Source organism: Vitis riparia, chromosome 7, assembly GCF_004353265.1.
Source record: "Vitis riparia cultivar Riparia Gloire de Montpellier isolate 1030 chromosome 7, EGFV_Vit.rip_1.0, whole genome shotgun sequence".
Taxonomy (NCBI): domain Eukaryota; kingdom Viridiplantae; phylum Streptophyta; class Magnoliopsida; order Vitales; family Vitaceae; genus Vitis; species Vitis riparia.
Window position 1 is genome coordinate 6,101,821 of NC_048437.1, and position 22,247 is coordinate 6,124,067.

Consider the following 22,247-nt stretch of genomic DNA (forward strand, 5'->3'; position numbering starts at 1 on the left):
CATGAATTTAAATTAAAAAAAAAAACACCCAAAAGAAAATTTCTAGGCCATGTGAAGAAAAGGATAAACTCACAAGTTCTTAAGCTTAAGTTCAAAATCATAATTGATGGCAGTAGTTCATAATCATTAACTACAATTTTATCCAATTTTTTTTTAAAAAAATTCAAAATCGTAATTATCAGCTATAATTTCGTCACAACAATAAACATTATGGTTGAGAAACACTAATTTAAGATTTTGTTATTACAGAACATAAAGTAGAGAAACAGTAGAAACTCCTTAATATGGATCAATGTGTGAGTCAAATTCTCGAAACACCTCAGAGAAAGTTCTATTTACATTTCTGTTTGAAAACTATACACGAAAAATACAATAAGCAAAGAATAAAATCACTGTTAACCGATATGAACATAGCTTTCTTACAGTTTTTTTGTTAACTATAATATACATGCATGTTCTCTGACTGATTTAAACAAGAGTCATTTTATCTCTTTCTCATTGAATTCTCACAATCTCCAAAGTATGCAGCTCAGGCAGCCTGCTAGTTGATCAAAGTGAGTAACCTAATTCCTTTGTCCCTCATTCATAAATACCAGCATTTCCCTAGTTTTGTTGAAAGAGTTTCAATTGTTACTCATCACTAGGTCGGGACAGGAAAGTAGGTACTCAATAAGATCAAACTGTTTTTCAATTTAAACCAGTCTAACATGCAAGTATATTATAATCTTCTTTTTTTCTTTTTTCTTTTTTCAATTCATATGCAAAGCTATAAGCATTATCTGAAATATTTGTTGGAGCCTGTTGCAACTAAAAATGTAGCATACTGAAACTTTATGGCCCAGTAGAAGTATCTGGCATCTCATCATCTTCTCCTTCAAGCAACGGTTTCATGGTGGCCTTGCTTTGCACAGATTGATTTTCACTATCTAATTTAAATCTGTCCACACTGTCTAGGAAGACTCCTGTCAAAAGTATACAACCAATTTTCATTAAACCAGCCCAAGCTGTTTGGAAAACACATTCAACACTAAGCAAATTGAGCATGCTTGGACCTAGAAATTTCCACCCTAAGCACACATGAAAATGTAAATAAAAACACCCAAAAAAGTTCTGGGCTTGGCATTAATGAAGTACTTCTCTTGCTGAATGACCAATTTGAATAAAAAATTTACACCCAAAGTTATATTTGTGAAAATGAATAAATAAGAAAAACACACAAGAGGTTACATGGCTAGCTTTTTTCAAAATACTTTTCTAACCTTTTAAGGCAAAAGTTGCATTATTTTTTTAGCTCTTAAAATCAAGAAAATTACTTCCCAAGTCCTAAGAAAAAATTACCCAATTCTTTTGCTTTTCTCAAATGCGGTACAGATATGTAATATTGTGTTGAACCATGGTATAAAATGATGCAACTGGATAACACAATTTTGGAAAGAGTAATAGGCATTGCCAGGACTTTCTCACTGAGGTTTGGGGTTCAAACCTTTCAAGATGCATTAAGCAAAACAGTTTGGAAGTATGAAGTAACAAATTAATCTGCTTGTACCAATTCACTGGCGTATAGATCTCACATGATTATGCATTCAGAGGGCCTTTCAAAGCCAATCCCCCATCTGGACCTCACTGGCTTCTATGTCCAACATAAAAGATCATGTGTTTAGACAGTTTTAAAGCCAGTTCCCCTTATATACATCACATTGACCAAGAGTGATTCACTGGTTTTCGTGTTCAGCTGGCAAGCTCATCTGCTATTGATAACTAATGTATCTAACTATGGTTGATATTGGCATATAACATGGTTGATTACTTTGCTCAAAAAGATTATAAAAACATGAAAATAAATAATAATCAAGAAAATTGGAGTTGCACTAGGTTTTATGAAATCAAATAGACAAGTCATGAATGAAGCTTTTACTGGAAATTATTTAGAGGCTTGAACATGAAAGAAATGGAAATTTAAGAGATAGGCCCAGAAATATATGCATGCTGCAAGTTAAAAGGTAGGCCTAGAAAAGGGAAGGCTGAATCAAATCCAACCAAAAGTGTTGGGGTAGTTCAGAAAAGACAATCCAACTGCTCTAATGAGGAATACTATGCTTCAAGTTGAAGGCACAGCAAGACAAAGGCCGGACAAAAGAATAAGCATTAAAATTGAGAAAAAAACATGATGGTTTATGAGTTAACTAAATAAATGGATCTTACATGGAGCACAATGACAAGACTAAATAGTTGGGACCCAGATTTTTCCAGCACACAATCCCAACTGTACAAGCTATTTGATTCTGATAGCAGAGCTTTTTAAGTAATATTGGAAACCCTAGTGGAAGACTTTATGATGAATGGCAGAGATAAGCATCCATGATTAGACATAGGAGAATCTTTAAACAAGCTATTTGAATCCAGTAGCAGAGCTTTTTAGGTAAATTTTTGAAAGCTTTGCAATGACTTTACATTGGAAGGTAGAGATAGGCATGATAATTAGAATTAGGTTCTTTAACTGATTTAGTGTATATTTCTCACCTAGAAACCATATTCCAGAGGCAAGAAACAGAACAGATGTTAGAATAAGAGTTGTCTCCCTCCAATTGTTAACATGATCCTGCACAACATTCAGAAAATCAAAATGGTATCTGTAGGGGAAAAAAAAAATCAAAGCCAAAAGAAAAAGAAAAGCTAAAGATGTTAAAGAAGGTAAGCAATTACACTAGGCACTAAATCACCAGCAGGGTGAAAGGAGAAACTGAGCATATCAAGGTTTCTTTCATTAGCATCATCATTTGGGCACCAAAGTATTACACTCATTATCGTTCTACTCAGTTTCCTACCTCAGAAATTGAAGTCTAAAAAGTAAAAAAGGAAGCCACTATGCATGATTTTGTAAAACTGCAGAATTGATATAAATAGGACATATTCTAGTGCTGCAAGTAAAAGATTAGTGAGGTTTCCCAATACCATTTCCACAATCCACTTATCCCAAACACAAAGGAAGCCTAAAGATTAATGTTAATTCAAATTTTTTCAGAGAATTCTAACATAACAACTAATATATATCAATTCAATCTTTTATACCACAAAGCTTTTGGGAAAAACCTGCAATATCATGTATAGATTTACAGTGCATTATGAGTTTAATAATATGAGATAGTCAATATATAAAACCTTCAGTTTTCTAATGAGAACTCCACATAATTTCAGGATAACAAAGAGCTACCAGGTATATGTTGTTGGAATCTTAGATCTATCCACAACGGAAGCAACACCAATTTTCAAAATTGATTCTTTTGGGTTAAAATACTAAACTTTAGGTTTGGAATAAATTCAAAGTGTTGAAGATGACCTCAAAGACCTAGAGATCTTCCGCCCGATGGCTCCTCACATATTGAGATGGTGGAGATCTCACAGAGGGTGGAGGCTAGGATTCTCTCTCTTTAAGTGGACATGAAGCAAGACTAAAACCCTAACGGGGTGTTTATAGGCTTCCCATGGGCTTAAGTGACCTTTGTTTTTTTTTTTTTTTTTTTTTTTGATAATCGAGGAACCTCCCATGGCCAAGCCCTTAGGACTCTCCATGGGAACCCAACCCTCAAGAGTGTTGACCGTCCTGCAACTCCATGGGCTTAAGTGACTTGAGTCCACCTTGGTCTTGGATCACTTAATCTAGTTCAAAAAGGGTTTTAATTGATTAATTAGCCATATTGGGTTCCAATTAATCAATTAGCTCAGTCCAAAGAAATTGTTCATAAGCTCTTATGCAACTTTGCGCATTTACTAAATGTCTTTATGCATACAAATGAACTATAAACTTATACAACCTTCATAAACCGTGTCATCAAGAAATATGAGTTCGAGTGGAGACCACTAAGACTCATAGGAAAATAGGTTCCCTCATAATCTAATTTTGAAGTTGACTTAATATCCCACTATAGAGAATTAATTGTTCTTCAATAGCCTAAGTGTATTACAACGCAATACAAGAACCCGAGTCTATGACCTGCTATGCATTGTATACGATCTCCCCATAAACTTGCGTCTATAATCTAATAAGGTAAAAATTATCAGCCTCTCAAGATTACCTCTATCATCCTTGAGTTACAAATCCTTGAATCATGTGATCAACTAACATATCCTAGCTCAGAAGAGGACATGTCAAATTCCACTTAAGAAATTATTAAAACCACAAATCCTCTAATCACATGTCCTTAGGATCACTCAAGGGGACACACTACCTCAAAGTCCATAAGATATCATGACAACTCTATTGAGAATACTTATTATTACCAGCTTCCATTAACAGGGACCCAATTCATAGGGAATGTATGATAGCTTTAGGATCATACCTGTAGGTCAAAGCCACTATTGACTTTGACACAAGTTCAATATTCTCAAGGTTGAAAGGCAATACAACATAACAACTTAGTGAAGTTATGACTCTCCGATAGCCTTATGTCATGGCTCACTATGGGTCTTATCTAATGTGTAACTGTACATACTAATGCACTTACCATGGGAACCCCATCCCGACGGCCAAGACAAGTCATCCCTCCAATAGGAGGCGGTACATTATAGTCTCTGTTGGATTATCTAAATCCATTAACCGACTATGAATTACTTATCATCTTGCAAGGAACTCATGACTTGTATCTTCTGTGTAACTCCTAATGCACTAAGTCATGTATAAAGCAAATAATATGAATCTGAATGCTCAAATCAAGTCTAATTTTATTACATCATGTCTTGCTTTTGAGGGCTTTATCTCAACATATGTTGCCCAAATTTTTATTTTGGTGTAGGCTATCATTTTCTTTGGTAGCACAAATTTTGTGGCATAAAATCCATATTGATAATTAATCACCTATTACATTAATTCATCTCTATTAGACTAAACCAAAGTTTTAAAAGGCAAAAGTGTAAGGTGAGGCGTTTTTGTGCCCATGAGGCAAGGCATAAACCTTTTAAGACCCACATTTTTTGAAATTAATAAATATTTAAAAAAGTTAAAATATATAAAATAAGATAAAATAAAACAGCATAAATGAAAAACATGATAACAAGTTAGAATTATTAAAAACCATACTAATAGTTAAATACTTTCACAAAAAAACTATAACTAAGTCATAAAATGGCAATAATAATAAAAACAATGGTTGTGAAAATTGTGGGCATGATGCAAAAAAGTGAGAAATAGAGAACTCTAATGAGGTGAGAAAAAGAAAATAAAAAATTGAGAGAAGTGTGGTGAGGTGAGAAAAAAAAAACAAAAATAAATATATATACATATAAAACAAGAAAGAAGCGGGAATTGTGTAAGCGACCGATTAAGTGAGACCAAGAGAGAGAAGTAAGAAAAGAAAGTGAGAGACTGAGAGAGAAGAGAAAGAAAGCCAAAGAAGATGAAGTTTTGTCCATTGAGACAAGGAAGAGGCTCTGCAGCAAAATAACACCACCTAGATGATGTTGCTGGAGTGAGATCGAAGTAAGTGCTTCCGTCTTAGCGAGGTTGTCGCCAAAGAAAGGTCAAATCTTCAAGCCGCTAGAGGTGCAAAGAGCTAGGGTTACGTTTCTTTCTCTATCTCTTAATTACTTTCTTTATTTTGTGAGTTATTATGGTTAGGTTTCTCTCTATTCTTTTTTTTTTTTTTTTTTTTTTTTTGGGATAGGCGACCTCAGCAACCAAGAGGCTCACACTTCAAACTATGAGGCATAAAAGGCATATGCAAAGCATGCCTCAGGCCAAAAGGGGAACGCCTTTTGTGTCTTGCGTTTTTTTTTTTCAATGTCTTGTGGCATTTTCATGTCCCCTCACCTCAAAGCAGGCCCCAATAACGCCTTTCGAAACACTGTACTAAACATGCCTATAAAAAAATAATCTACATCCAACTAAACAGAACACAACTATGATAACTTCAATTTTTTCTTTCCTGCTATTGTTCCAAACAATTATACCTATGGAACATGGAAATCTAAGTTTTTCATAGACTCTCATCATAATACAATTACCACGGTTGTATATACATGTGTGCATGTGAAAGTCAAATGTAACAGGCATGTACGCACGTTTTGTTATAAGTAAATAAATAAAACAGACAAACAAGCAAACAAAAATAAGAAGTCATAGGCAAGCTTTTGGTGCAGGATTACCAGTAGCTTAGCACATAGTAGCAAAAAAAAAACTAGAGTTTCTCTGCACGTGCTTGCATGCAGTGTGTGTGTGTGTGTGTATGATAATGCTCTCACATTGACAGGCATAAATCAAACAGTTATAATGTCTTGTTTTCTCCCCACCTCACTGTTTCTTACTGTAGTTACTAAATGAAATTTAATAGGTGCTTAAATTTATTTTTGTATTCAGTTTACAAAATCACTGGTGTTATCATAACAAAACTTCGGAAACAAGAAACTGCTGCTGTTGTGAGAAAAAGAACATTGGCTATGAAATCACATCAGCACCACTTTACAAGTGATAAAATATTAGTTAAAAAACGAGCAGACATGAAGCAAAAAAAATAATCTGAAGGCACACCTGAAGGATCCCAACAAGTGGTGAAGAAGGCACATCACCAAAGATGTGTATTGCAACAGTTGACATTGCCATAGATAATGGTCTCAAACTTGGTCTAACACAATGTAGACAAACATAATTAACTGGAGCCTGCAAAGCAAAGTTGTATTGTTAGTGATGGGTAAGATTTGAAATTAGATGCTCCCATAACATTACTAAAACAGAAAAGTAACCAGCCAATTTTTTAGTAGTACTATAAAATTTTTCAGCTGGTCAACATTGAGGTGAATGGTTTGGCATAATTGATACATCACCTGGCTATTTATACGCCCATAAATAAAAATAAAAAACCAAAAAAAATTCAAAGAATATCTCTCAAAGTTAAATTAAAATGCTGGGTCACACTCTGTTTAGAGCACTATATCTTCCTAATGCCTTAAGAATCCTTGCAAATAATGGCAAAACAAAAAAATTTAGCAGTTAGCAGTATATCATCATCATGACTTGTAAATCTGGATATAGATAAGCAAGTAAGAAAAATGTGAGATAATAGTGATAGGATGGACCTCAGGAAAATAACTAAATAATATCCACCAAATTATGAGCTGCTCAAGGAATTATCACCAAGTTCTATAGACATAATGGTCCATATTGACTACAATAGTACAGTGTCAGCTGATACAGACAGCCAAGACTATATGATAGATCACCTCTTTGGTAAGAGGACAAAGCCAACAATCTTAACACAAGAATGCTGATATGATGCATATAAACCAATATCTCAAACCATGAGTTCTTCAAAAAAAAAAAAAAACGTAGGCTGGAAGATACCATGAAGATAGCTCACATTTGGGTCATGATACCAATATGTTAAATGCTCAAGATTGTAGCCCTTAACACAACCAAGGTAGTAAACAGATTAGAATGCTTAGCAGAAAGAAAAAGAAAATGTGATACACATAGGGAATATAAGGACTGCTTAGGAAATAACCAAGAAAAGAGGCTGAGAGAAGTAAACCAACTGGGTTGAGAAAGGGCAATATTAATGTCTACCAAATCCATTCTAACGCATTTTGGGACATGGGAGTTGAGGCAAAGTGCCTTACAGGTGCCAACAACAGAAAATTAATCATATATACGCTTGCATCAAGTATCAAGCAAGAGAAGAACACTAACAGAAACATATTTCATCATTACTTCAAGCAATTTCAGATTTCATTAACTAGAATAATATCATTCATCATTACAATTAATTTACAAGCAGATGTGGAGGTTATGGCTTACACAAATAGTAATGCTCCATGAGTCAATAATCCTACAATCTACTGAAGTAATATTCCAAAAAGCTGCCTAAAAATGTAATTTTCTCTTTTGATATGGGCATAGAAATATGATCTGTAATAAGCATCATTGACAATTCCCCAAACATTTTGATGCATAAAGAGAGCAAAATGCAACTCTTCTGAACTGAAAAGGGAAATATCATGTCTACTACATCCTTTAATATTTAATAAATAAATAAAATAACTGGTAAGCATGCAAAAACTGTGAGGGCAATCTAAAAAAACTAAATTTCTAACCAAACTACTAAATTATATATTACCTGTGTGGCAAATACAAGTAGCTCACCCACTGAGAAAAGTGCTATGAACCCATACAAGCCCTTTAAGCAGAAGGAGATAAAGCAAAATATTGCACCCAAAAAGGTCGCTCCAGAAAGAAGCTGTAATGGAAGGCAAGAAAGGAATTCAATATCATAAACCAGTAACAAGCAAGTTAGCGTCCTATGAAGTCAAAATTCTGAAGTTGGGTGACTAAACAGAAGACATACACAGAACAGATCCAATGACTTAACAATCGAAAGCTATTGGCAATCTGTGTTAACATGCATAGAAGAATTACAGATCTTTGGGATATGCAAGGTTATCAAATACAGTTAAAACTTCAGTCTTTTCAGAAGTAAATTAATTCTTTCAAGTGAATAGATGAATAAGAAATCTTTGTAACCGCATAAATTTAAGGAGCTTCAGAGAAAGACAAGATTGCCTGGAAAACATCAGGAAATAATAAATGAATATTAATTCATACAAATGACCCATTACAAGACAAAAAAAACCATTTAAACAGGAAATATCTGAAAACAAGACATTAAAGTTTACAAGCATAGAAGGCTAAAAGCCGAGCCACTTACTTGCCAGGTATCTAAATTATTTTAATTCTGGACAAATCAATAATTTCCACATGTCTATTAACACTTGAAAGAAGGCATAAGAAGCAAGTGTAACATTGCAATGTGTCATAGTTAAAGTTCATGAATATGCAAATTTTCTACAAACAGTATCATCATTTGTCACACAGGAGCCACACCCACACAAACAGGAAGACAAATATTTCCTCCAATTAAAATAAAGTAATGCAGTTCAAAAAAGTGGTAAGATAAAATTTTATAAAATTGATGTTAGTTCATATAAATAGAGCATAAATGGGGCAAGCCCTTGAGGGGGTAAAATGAAGCTATGCCACTGAACAGTTCCAAATTCCATCTGAATTTGTAGAAAATAAAATGCTCCATGATTGGGAAAGTTTGATACACCACTTTTTTTATAGGGAAGTTGTGATTTTGTAAAGAGAATTAGGTAATCCCGTGATCAAAGGGATTTGTTGTTGTTGAGTTAGGAAAGTTCCTAATTAAGATGCTAGGATTTTTTGTATGTAATTAGAGTGTATGAATTGCCCCGTCTCAATTGTTACATAGATTTAAATATGTGAGTCTCTGTACAGAAAAGAGAATTAAGGAAAAGAATTTTCTACCTTTTATTCTTCAATCTCTCTTCTACAAAAAGTTTGATAAATCATTTTTTTTTATAGGTAACAGTTTGATATATCATTGCAAAGCATATTTACAATAATTCCTTATTAAATTTACTTGACAGAAAAAAAAAAAATCAGGGGACAACTTTGTTCTATGAAATATATTTTAAAAGATTTTACCCCATTTTTCTCCTATCAATAAAAATTAAGATTCGTGCACCTTTTCTTGTCTATGATTTCAAAGTTGAAATTGTGTTTACATGGTGATCCACTGACAAACAAAAAGAACCATTTAAGACCTATCATGTTAATGTGATAGTGCAAATACTCTATAGATATGAAGCATAGCTAGAAGCCCATGGTGAGTAGCTCATCTGTTAAAGAAACCTAAGAATTGTCCTGCATATTGGCATTCCCTCATGTGGATGCTGAGATCAGCTAACTTGTATCTTGATGGTTCAGATGATACAGAGTCTGGACATTGGAATTTTTCATAGGAAACTCTATACCTACCTAACTCCCTCTTCCGACATCCTAACCACTCCCATGTCAAGACAGGATTTATCTTAAATCACTAGGCTTGCAACAACAGTCACCTAGTTTTGAAATTGGAGGGGAAAAAATAGTGTATTGATTTATAAACAACAAAATTGTGTTCGGCTCTTTTAATAAGAAATCACAATCTTTCAAAAACTCATATTTGCCAATGTACACATCCAACTAAAATCAAGTAACTAAGAGGGCACATAATCAAGTTGTAAGGTGTAAAGTAAACAAATAAAAGTAAATTAGAACAAAATAAACAAACAATGAAATATATTCTCTTGACACAACAGAATTCACCTTGAAAGCATTAGAGATTGTAGCATCCATGCAGTCAAGAATGTAGCCTCCAGCTAGGGTTCCCAAAATTCCACAGACAATTGTAATTCCTCCAAACATCATATCAGCATTATTCTGTCAAAAGCCTTAATTTAACCAGAATGCACCATAATAACAGGAAGAAAAGTTGCATTTGCTTCAAGCAAGTGATAAGGACTTGCATCCAAGAAAAAGGAAAAAGTTAACAGGGAAAGAAGTTGAAGTAGAATTAACATTTGAAGGTTTATAAATAACATTACCATATGATAAATATTATAACCAGCCTTTGGCCCCCAGTATGAATAAGCTCCTATTACAAAGTTGTATGATACATATCCTGCCAAACAATAAACAGTAGTAGAATTACTATAAAAACCAAACAATTTACTATATGATTAGTAACCTAAGAAAACACCATACCATTTGAAATTTCTATAGTGAAAATATATAAGCCAGTATGAGTTACTACAACTACCACTTTTGAATATCTCACCATGAAAAGTATAAAGGAAAATAATACACAGCTATATGACCATATGATTTTGGCATTGATACTTTCTATAGCTTACTATCTGACAAAAAAATGCAATTCCGTATAGATAAAGACAGTAGACAAAATACCTAGAACATTTACAACGTAAACTTTATCGAGCAAAAGCATTTTCATATCTATCAGAAATCTGGGGAATTGATTACACATTTTGAATGCACCCCTTGATCTGCCACAGAAAAAAAAAAGAAGAGAACAAAATCAGTTCTTTATCCTACTTAGCACTTCAGGTGGTATGTCCATAATAACTTGAATGAAAGATTTATAATGATCAATTGAAGAAATTATATGCATGAAGAGAAAATATAAGGTTAAAGGCCATACGGGAATACAGAATACAAGAATCAATATTACTTAGAATGCATTTGGTTTATGGGCATCTTAACTAAGAAATGAGTACATTACACGATATCCAACTGCAAGATTACCCATGCTTGAGTGTGAATAATTTAGAAAGTTCAAATTTGGGAAAATCTCACACCCATACAAGACTTTCTAAATTTTCTTAAATTCTCATTCCTAGTGAATGAAGATAAAAGAAAAATGGGGCAACTTACTGTGTTTCTTTATTTATAACTACATCCAATTTTCATAAATTGAGAGGTTGTCAGGTAAGTTCACATTAATTCCCAAGTAATTCCTAGGCTGACCAAATCCTATTATGAAAATATATATATATATATATATATATATATATATATTTGATAGGCAATAAAAGATGTATAAATATAGCAAAAAAAGAGTACACAAGACATCTACAACTAGCATAAAAAGGCAAAGTCAACAAGAGATAACACAAAAAACAACTCTCCCTCGTCTCAATAAGATCCTAACGAAGCAGTAAACTTAATCAAAGGCAATGAGCCTTCCTTTATGTACATCCTCACCTAAGCTAAGAGGTTATTTAGGAATAAATGTTTCAATTTTTTATCTGACATCTCCTTGTTTTCAAAGGCTCAACAGTTTTTTTCCTTCCCCAAAGTCCAAAATATGCATAGGAAGCACCCAAACTACTCTAAATACAGAGAACAACAATTGTTATAGGACCGTTGACTTGACACAATGAAGAAGCGCATGATCAATTGATTCCACATTGACTTTACAAAGAAAACAATTATTTGTTAACAACTACCATCTTCTTTGAAGTAGATCTATCGTCAGAACTTTTCCCCAATTGGCTTCCTAAGCCAACAAAACTTGTTTCTGGTAGCACCAATGAATTCCAAATAATGCTTGAAGGGGACAGAATTGACCTCCCCGACTCCAAGAAAGAGATGAGGGATTTGACAAAAAAAGCACTATTCTTCAATTCCTTCCAAACTATTCTATCAAAGACATCCCTCCTCGTCGACTTATCTTGCAATCTTGAGAAAAAAGACTCAACAATACCCAATTCCCAACCATTAAAGTGTCTAGAGAAGCACAAATTCTAGTGACCTCCCTTACTGTTGCATCCCACACATTCGCCACCCAAGTGTCTTTGGACATTTAAACAAAGAGGAAAAGGACTCGCACAAAGGCTCCTCCCTATACCATCTATCTTTCCAAAACTTCACCCTCATACCACCACCCACTTTAAAAGCAACCCAACTAAAGAGAAAGTCACACCCCTTCCTAATAGCTTTCCACACCTACATCATACCCCTCTCTCACATCACACGAACACCAATCCCCTTCTTCATTCCCATGCTTCCCCTCTATATCTTGTTTCCAAAAAGCATCCCTCTCAAAAACAAACCCCTAGATCCACTTGCCAAGAGGGGCCCAATGAAGGGATGAAAAACTTCTAATGCCCAACCCCCCACCCCCCCTTTCCTATCCATGCAATAGTAGCCCATTTAAATGGGCCTTACTCTCCAAAGCTGCTCCTCCCCAAAGAAAGTCTCTTTGAATCTTCTCTAGTCTCAATCTTACCTTTCTAGGGATAGCAAATAGGAACATATAATAGATAGGCATATTGGATAAAGTGCTTAAATCAATGTGAGTCTTCCCCTTTTAGAAATATACTGCCTCTTTCACATAGACAGCCTTCTACGATACCTCTCCTCTACCCCATCCCAAACCAAACTACATTTGAAAGAAGCACCCAAAGGCAAACCTAGGTAGGTAGATGGAAATAAAATTTGACAAGAATTTTGTATTCTTAGCTTCTTAGTTAAATATTAGAAGGAAGATCTCATACCCATTAAATTCTGGAAATTTAGTTCCAAAAAAACTGATTTCTACATCCAAGTTTAAATGCCAACAAACCAAATGCAGACTTGATCTGTGTCTAAATATGCCAGAGAAGCAAGCATCAGTACTCTAGTAACATGATTGCCACTAAACAGAATGCTATCTAACATCGATAATATGAACTGGCTCCAAAATATCCACATCCATAAATGACCCTTTCCCCAGCCTTCCTGATCTGTCATGATAATGATATTGAAACTTCAATATCAATCAAAAGATGTACAGAAATTGAACAAGGCATGCCCTTTATCCCAAACCACCATTCTCGTCCCCATTTTTTGAACCTAGGATGCACTCTACTCTGTCAGTTCTACAGGTTAGTGAATACAGATGCTGCTTCTCATAATCCAAAGTGGCTCAAGTACAAATTACATGAATGCGAGAATTTAAGGGCAGAAAGCATAAGAAAAGCATGGATTGGAGAACCACTCACTTCGAAGCTTTATTTGATGCATTATTACTTATAAGTTCATTTCCGATCAACACACCACCATTAACATTTGAAAGCCCTGGACCTGCAATTAGGATAAAATTGTAAATTAAAAGGAAAAAAAAAAAAAAAAAACAGAAACAAAAGAATCACTGATGCACATATCCTTGTCAGTTTGATATCCAATAATATTCAGAAATTAAGATTTAAATATTCAAGTGAAGAGAAAAAAATTGTGTTTATGGCCCTGAATATAGCCAATTGCCAAAAAGGGTTTGGTGCATCCAAACCCACATAGCTAAGGTGAGTTTTATTAATATGATAACTACAACAGTGCACAAATAACCTAAACATAGTTATTTCAATTTTTTTTCCAAAAAAAAAAAAAAAAAAAAAAGGACGATGGTTTCACTGGCAAGTAAACCTTCAATGAGAACAAGCTATTAAGGAAATGAATTTTCTGCAGTAGAATTAATTGCTTCATGATGGATGAATTTGCTACTCATGTACACAAGGAACATTATTTGAACCAAACTAAATTCAGAGATGCAACTTTAACTAGACCTGGAATCAAAATTAGGTGATGGTCAAGACTGAACCCTAGGAATAACTTGAGGAGACCAACTCTAATACACCTTGATTCATTCAAGAGCAGAGAACTTTCAGACATTCAATGAAATTAGGAAGTTGTTTACACCATTTTGTACAGGGTTAAAAGTAGCACATCCATCAGTGTAGTTGTTTTCTATAGCCATTTGAGTATACGGTGAATAAACTCCCAAAAAAAAAGGAGAAAAGAAAATCAATTGAGTAGCTATTGATTCACACTTTACGATGGAAATCTATTGCCAACAGCTTCTCCAATGGAACAAGCAGAACCTAAACGAAAAGAGATAACAAGTGAGACACATTTTCTATTTTGAAAAACATAGCTGTAACTCTGATCAAACTAAATAAAATATATTAAGATCAATTGTGCTACATAAGCAATACAGAAAAAAATGTTGAAACCAAGAGATATGCATTCATTTGAAACAAGATGCAACTTGAGGATTTGAAATTGATGAATAGAAAGATTAGAAAGGACAAAAGTAGAAATGAATAAGGTCGACTAGAAACATGCCCTTTAACATGCTAGAATGAAATGGAGATTTTAAACCAAAAAGCTGTAGAAAGGCACTGTGAAAAATTGATGGTGGTTGCCCAACACTGTCTATAAAATTCAAAAAGTGCCCATTCATGCATGTTTGATCTGTTCCAATATTGTGCTTTGTGAAGCTAGAAAACAATGGAGTATGGAAAACTCTACTTTCTGATCCGACTTATAACACATTATGGATAGACTACATAGCCAGCAATATAGGTAAACGTCAGAAAATTACTTCTAATTTTGACTTTTCAGGAACCTTATTGCAACTCTGAGTTTGATACAAGCTGTTCTACATCTCATTTTAAAGCCAGTCTTCCTTTAGAAATACGAGCAAAGCCATAGTGTTCTCTTAAATAAACAGTGTTGCATAAAGAAAATTATATTAGAAGAAATAACTACAAAAGAAGAAGAAAAAAAGCCAAGACCATGGCAATGATAACAGATCATGTAGTACCTTCAGTCTCAGGACCAACTGTTGCATTTTTTGATTCAGCCGGAGCAAAACCTGTGATCACAAATCATTGAAGGATGGAAAGTAAAAATGATTATGGGACCACAGGAATTGAACTTCTAGTTCTAGCAACGTGGAACATGTATAGTAAACCAACCTTTCAACTGCAAAGGTTTCATAACAAAACCCAGAACAGCAAATGGAAGCATCAAAATTGCTTCACCCCAGAATGCATATCGCCAGTTAAAATGCTCTCCAACCTAAAAGGGTTGCACAAGAAATATATTTTCACAGAAAACACATAGCATTTAGAGGATTTCACCAATTCAACCAAGAATGAAAGCCAACATGTTTGCAACACCTAGAAATCAATTTAGATGAAGGGAACAGCAATTGGACTTCAATTTTTCACAGAACAACTTTCTTTTTAAGTCTCAAAATAAAAATAAAAATGAAAAATAAAAAAAGTTAAATCTGTCAGTTTAACTATCGAAAAAAAATGTCTCAACTGTTGCTAAGAAAAAGATTTGATAAAACTACCTGTCTTCTCCCCCTCTGAAAAATCTCTCCAAAATTGTTTTTCCCCTCATCTCTTGAAAAACATTGTTGTCATTTGATGAATTTCCTTTCAAATATACTACTCATAATTTTCTATATTATTTCAGATTGAACCAAGTCTTCCACAGGTTAGTCCAACCTTTTTTTTACTTTTTATTAAAGAATATATTCATCAATCTATATGGCATCTAGATTAACAATTATGAAACTTTTTTTTGGTTGATTTTGTTTCTAAATATGAAACTTAATTTACATTTTAGCTTTAATTGGTTAACTTTTGTTATTTCATTTAAACATTGAAATTGGTTTTGTAAATATTTTCATTAATTTAATTGAACATAAATATAATATTATACATACCATGTCCATTTCAATGGCTGACTAAATGTACAGTTCAGTATTTATCACAAAAGAGTTTGACAAAAGAAGATAATTAAAATTTCATAATAGAATATTTAAGATATAATATTTGAAAGAAGAATCTTACTTATCAAAAAAAAAATTAAAAATTGAAAGAAGAATCTCAAGCTAGTGACACAAGTGAACTTACAAAACCACCATAAACATAGCCTAGAGCGATCCCAGTTGGTATACACATGTAAAACATTGCAAGCCAGGCTGTTTTCTGCATGACAAAGAATAAAAAATGAATAAAATAAAAGACCAAAAAACAGCAAAGAAGAAATAAAATGCTCTGTTAAAAATTCAAATAAGGCAGTTAGTACTACAAGAGAAGAAGAAATGACCAAGTCAAGCGAAACCAAGCATGAATTAAGCATCTAAATGGGCGTCTCATATTACATCCTTTATAGATACTGAGAATTGCCTCAAAGCAGTTCAGAAGCTTATGTTGGAGAAAAGATAAGCATCCCTGCTTGTTTTCTTAGTGCTTCTGTAAGCTTTAAGGTAACATTATACCTAAGTGCATATACACATGCATAGAACAGTCTGCTTTCTTAAATATGGTTGAGAATATAATGATATAACATTAGTTATTTCCGTGTTAATGCCAGTACACCATAAAAAAGAAAAGTAATAATGCACCAGGAACAAATGCTGTCCATTTCCCTCAAACCAAGCAGCATCCTGCACTTATGTCATTTTGGCTGCTCTATGAGCCTAGCAAGTGCTCGTTTTTTTCTTCTCTTTTTTTGGTTTTAGTCATGCACCTATGCTCACTTTTCCATCAAGCATTTATCCTAGGTTTGTAAAGTAATTAAAATAATGATGAAAAAGACTACTTTCTAAGCTTATACTAAAAATATAAATAAAAAACTTGTATCATTACTAAGTCAGGTATAAAGAAGAAACATAAGAATTTCGTATTGCTTATTCCAACCAGATAGATGTCATATGATGGTAAGATATATTTACAAGAGGAGGTATCATCACTTTATTACTATTGGAAGGCCAAACAAAACATGGCTACAACCATAAAGCCATGGGAAGCATTCATATGTGGTTTAGATATTTTATATAATCACCAAAAATAAGTTTCTTATATATAAGATAATATTGCCAAACTTTTATAACATCAGTTCAATTTAAAACTAAAACTTCCCTTTTCTTTCTTGTTTCAATTGATGCCTATGGGTAAGGAAGCTTCTAAGTTAGTTCAGGGGAAAGAGAATTTACATTAACCAAACAAGGGGAACACAACCCTAGTATACAGAATGTATACATTGAGCACCCAACTGTTAACAATTATCTTCTGTTACACATACTAATTTGCTTAGAAAAGTTCATTTTTTTATAGGCTACATTTTTCTTCCTCCTAATTGAACCTGGAACCTCCCACATACCCATCCCAGCCCCTTGCAACTTGAGCCAGGCCTCAAGTAACTCTAGTTGTGCTTAGCCAAGTAGGATTAATTATGCTTACAAAAGTATAATTAGTGCCTAATTTAGCAAACAACAGCACAAGAAAACTATGTCAAGTATTGCCAATAAATGATAAGTACATCAGGTAACACCAATGCTATCACCAAGGTAGTTCAACAGCAGTATAGATGCAGGAGATTCTTTCCTTTTTTCTTTTTCATTTTTCTTTTTTTTCCCCTTTTGTGGGGGGAGCGATTGGATTGGTTTGGGTTGGGAAGAATCCTAATAGCTTGCTTGAGAGAACTTGTTTAGTTTTCCATGGCTCCAATATGCCATACAACTAGATTTCAACAAATCAAGAAGCTGGCCTTTCCATCAAAAGCTGATAACACATCATTAAGCCATCTTCTGCTTTCATATTGATGCAACATGTTAGCACAGCAAGACTGCATTCTTGGAAATTTTGGACACCCTCTTTAAGCAAAGACGGACGTCAAAAATGACCTCCTCCCTTTGAAGGTAAGGATTGTACTCTATTGCTTTTCAAATAGTGAACCTCAAGAGATATGCATGGAAATGGTTTGGTAAAGTCCTTATCCAATTCCTTTGAAAGGATTTTTTTTTTTAAAAAAAAAAAAAAAATAGGTAAAGCAAGGGAGTATTATGAAAAAGGAAGCGCCAACAAAGCATCTCAAAGTACACAGGAAGTATACAACGGACGCCTAAGGACACCACCCAAAAAAAGAGCAGCTACAAAAAACAATACCCACTCTCAATAAGAACCCAACCAATCAACAAAATCTAATAAAGACAAAGGACAGGAGCATGTATCCTTCCACCACTTCCCACCATGATTATTAGTAATTAAAGCGCTTGCCATAAACCATGGTGCAATGTTTCGAAATTATTGTACTGGACAGCAAATAACTACAATAAACATAGAATCCTGTAAAGTCAAAGAGGGAAATTAAAAAATAAATAAAGAAAACCACACAATCAAACAAACCTGAGTGACAGGAGCATTGTCATCTATAAATGGAGCTGCAAGACTTATGAATGAAGCCTCACCAACACCAACCAACCTGAAAGGACATCACCCATACTATGGCTCACAGTCTAGTTTAAGAAAGAAAGCAATGATTGAAAAATTCAACTTATAAAAATATAATAATAATAAATAAATAATAAAATAAAATAAAAAACGCTGGCATTTTTACACTTACATGCGAAATATTGCAATAGACCAAAAATCAAATGAAGAGCCACAACCGGCTGTAGCAAATGTCCAAAAAGATAGTCCAACTCCAATAAGTCTGAAAGGATTGTGGCTGCAAGAAGCATGATGTATGAGAACACAAAACCAAAACAGCAATGCCACATAAAAATGAAAAAGAAAAAAGAAAAAAAAAACTACACAATGCACAGAGACCCTAAAAAAATTGAATTTGGCTTTTATTTCCAATTCTTTGAAATTGTAAGCTATTGACATAGTAGTAATCAAACCTTGAGAAGGAGAACAGTTTACGATCCAGTTTCATGATTGTGTATTACTTAAAGATATACTCCTCCCATAGAGCATCCTGTGCCTCAGGTTTACATAGGACACACCAAACCAACATTTACTTTCACAATTCATAGAAGTCACTTATTTCCACATACAAAAGTTTTATAATGGCTCTGTTCTTGTAGAAGGACATGTAAGAAAATCATTATTGATTAAAAGCTGACATTACTTTGGAACCTCATCATCTGTTTTGTGTTTGAAACCCTTATAATACTCCAACCATACAACAATTTTTTATATACAGGCAAAAAAAATATTATTACCAAAAAAGGGTCAACTGAAGTACACAGTTAGCATATGAAGGATGCCAAAATGGCAAAGAAAAAAGGGGAAAGGACAAAAAGGGAAAGAAAAAATCTCTCCCTTTAACTTGAATTGAGCCCAGGCAAATCAGCAATCAATCAGCTGTAACAAAAACACTGAATCTTCATCTATTAACTTTCTAACTCACAGCTAAAGAGTAGTCAGATGTTATTTTTAGGACCTGATCAGACAAGTCCACATTTTCAAATGATTTGTGATCTCTCTCTTTCCAATTGGTTTAGAATAAGCACAATGAGACAGCTCTCCAGGCCTTCCCCTACTCTTCTCCACTAACTTCCCATGCCAACTTCAAAGGGTCTCTCTTATTGAAAATGGAAACGCCCACTTCACTCCAACTAGAGAGTACCAATTGCCACAAGATCCTTGTTTTGGCGCAATGGAGAAGGATGCAATCAGAATCATCAGATGATTCTACTTCACCCTTGCATAGAGATTACCATTTGTATTTATTTTTAATCATTCATCTATTTTTAATTAAACTATATCTTTTTATAATTGTCTTCACCAAATTTTATTTTGTTCATGCCTTTTACTATCAAAAACTTTGAAACATAAGGAGGAGAGTATCCAATGACATAATAGAAGGCATTCACCTCTTTGCCAAGGATGCAAATATTGGAGAAGCTACAAGAAGTCCAACCATGAATGCAGATGATAAAACACCATCCTGGAAGTTGCTCAAATTAAAATCCCCCCTGCAAGCAACAATAATATCATAAGGACAATGAAAACCAAGAAATTAAAAAGAAAAATGCTATATAAATGTTTTCTGCTTAAATGTATACAGCCAAATTTTAGAAAATGGCAATTGTTTTATATCAGCTGATAAAAGCATTCTTGGTCTTTCAACTTCCATAGAATGCGCAGGCATTGGATAAAAATAAAATATATGTGTGGATCTTGGCTTCCTTAGGATGGGGAAGGCATGGAGAAATTGTCAAGCTCATGCTATGTTCCCATCTTGTCCCTGGTGGCAGTTTAAATATACACATGCTCAGCAGGACCTAAGAATACAGAGTTTTGACCTAAACAATATAGAACTGTCTTGGGTGTCTGATTCCATATTGTAGCCTTGGGAAGTATGTGTATATAATTGACAAAAGATCCTCAAGTATTTAGAATCTTAGAGCACAAAATTCACTAGTGCATAAGAATGGATGTTGTACACATAGAGATGCCTTTGCTCCATATGTCAATTATGAGATAACAAAAAAAAAAAACATGATTTTATATCAGACCCTCATTCTATCAGCATTGGATAAAGTATCACTGCTACCATCAGGATGCACCACATACTGGGCATGACAACACAGCATAATCATAGAAGCCAAAATATTATTCAAGAAACCAAACCAAAACCTTAAGTGAATTTCAGTAAATCTTACTGAATTCCGCTGCCTGGGGTACATACCCCACTTTCTGAGCAAGTCTTGAGACTTCCATTTACACCATTGCTTGCTATTGCCCCTCGATCCACATAATTTAACATGTTAATCACACAAAAGATTATGAGTAACCTGCAAAGAGAAAAGCACAAATCTATCATACACCAAATTTAACAACCAAACATTACCAATGCTTTCTGAAAAATGGGATTTGACATTTAGACGGGGATAAAAATTAACAATCCAAATTCTCAAATGATCCAACAAGCACTGTCAACGGCTACTACTTCAATTCTTGCTAACAACCATGAGCAAGGCCTTCTAAAGAGTAGAGAAAGCTTCTTCAACATGAGCCCAGCACACAACCTTTATCTGGCTCAAAAGGGATCATTTTTAACAACTAATCACGCTAAAACCCTAGAAGCTCAGTAGCATATAGAAAAATTCAAGCCACCAATAACACCTCCTCAGAGACTGGTAATTGGTATAATCAGATTGAATGAAAAACAAAATAAAAATCATTCATCTCCAAAATCTGCATCCTGGACCAAACCATCAAAATTTCACTCATCCATAATATAAACACTCTGTAAAACCTAATTTGCATAAGCATTGCCCTCTGTGTGGTAGACGATATAAACCTAGGGAACAAACTAAATCCCATCACATAGCTTTTCTCCATGGGAAAACTCCAAACTCCTCCACTCACGCGTGCAACACATAGAATAAGCATAAAACTCATAATTCAATTCTATTACTTTCCTTTCCCCAGAAGAAACATAGAAACAAACTAACAATTCCGAAACCCTAGAAATTGACCACACCCGCAGACTAGTGTTTCCTATTCTTTAAAAAAAGAAAATAACAAAACCTCAAAAAGCGCTATATTGTGAAGAAAAACATAGAGCAGCACCTTTTAGGTGTGAACCAAGAAGGATTGGAAGCATGATCACCGATCGGAGTCTTGGCCATTTCCGAGCCAACGATGTGTAGAGAATTGGATGCCGGCGATGGGTTGGTGAGTTTTGGGGGTCCGTCAACCATAAAAAGCTCAATCTTCCGCCAATGGCTTCATTCAATGGCTGTCTCTCCCCCTTTCTTTTTGTTTTTAGGCTTAACTCATTCTGCTTGGAAACGTTGAAGTACCGTTGAAACCTACGGTTCAAAGACTAATAAATAGTGTAGATAAGCTTAAAGACTCGCTCCGCGGCTTTGCCACGCTGTTAAGCTTCGATTTCACTTATTAAGCCGTTTGGGGTGGGTTTTGTGCTTTTGACATTTTGTCTCTTGCCTCAAAAAGGAATCATAAGAGGAAATGCTTCAGACTTTCAGTAGCTTCTCGCATAAGTCGTATAGATATATATGTAACTTCTATTCTAATCCAAGTGACGGTTTTACTAGCCTCACAAATCACGTTAAATGATTACTTCCTTGAAATGTTTGTTCTCCCGTGTTTCGTTAGCAGTATAATATATCACCATCTCTTTTAAATCTAAAATTTCTCATAAATTCAGTTCTCTATGGTGTTCTCTTCTATTTTTTAATGTTTGAATATTTGGTTGGAAATTTAATATTACTTATCTACAAAACTTTGAATATTTTAATAAA

The 22,247-nt window shown here is 34.2% G+C and overlaps 1 protein-coding gene across 1 annotated transcript; it reads right to left on the bottom strand.

Annotated features, from left to right (window-relative positions):
* Positions 1 to 214: 214 nt before the first annotated feature.
* LOC117918337 (probable sphingolipid transporter spinster homolog 2) lies at positions 215 to 21,834 on the bottom strand. The gene is made up of 16 exons (XM_034834906.1): positions 21,553 to 21,834; positions 20,640 to 20,771; positions 19,848 to 19,949; positions 18,590 to 18,694; positions 18,373 to 18,448; positions 16,096 to 16,170; positions 15,145 to 15,247; positions 14,991 to 15,041; positions 13,390 to 13,471; positions 10,793 to 10,890; positions 10,432 to 10,508; positions 10,154 to 10,267; positions 8,103 to 8,222; positions 6,521 to 6,649; positions 2,521 to 2,599; positions 215 to 962 (listed from the first exon to the last, which is right to left on the bottom strand). Exons 1-16 carry the CDS (start codon positions 21,681 to 21,683, stop codon positions 832 to 834), a joined length of 1,605 nt encoding a protein of 534 aa, XP_034690797.1. The 5' UTR covers positions 21,684 to 21,834; the 3' UTR covers positions 215 to 831.
* Positions 21,835 to 22,247: the final 413 nt, after the last annotated feature.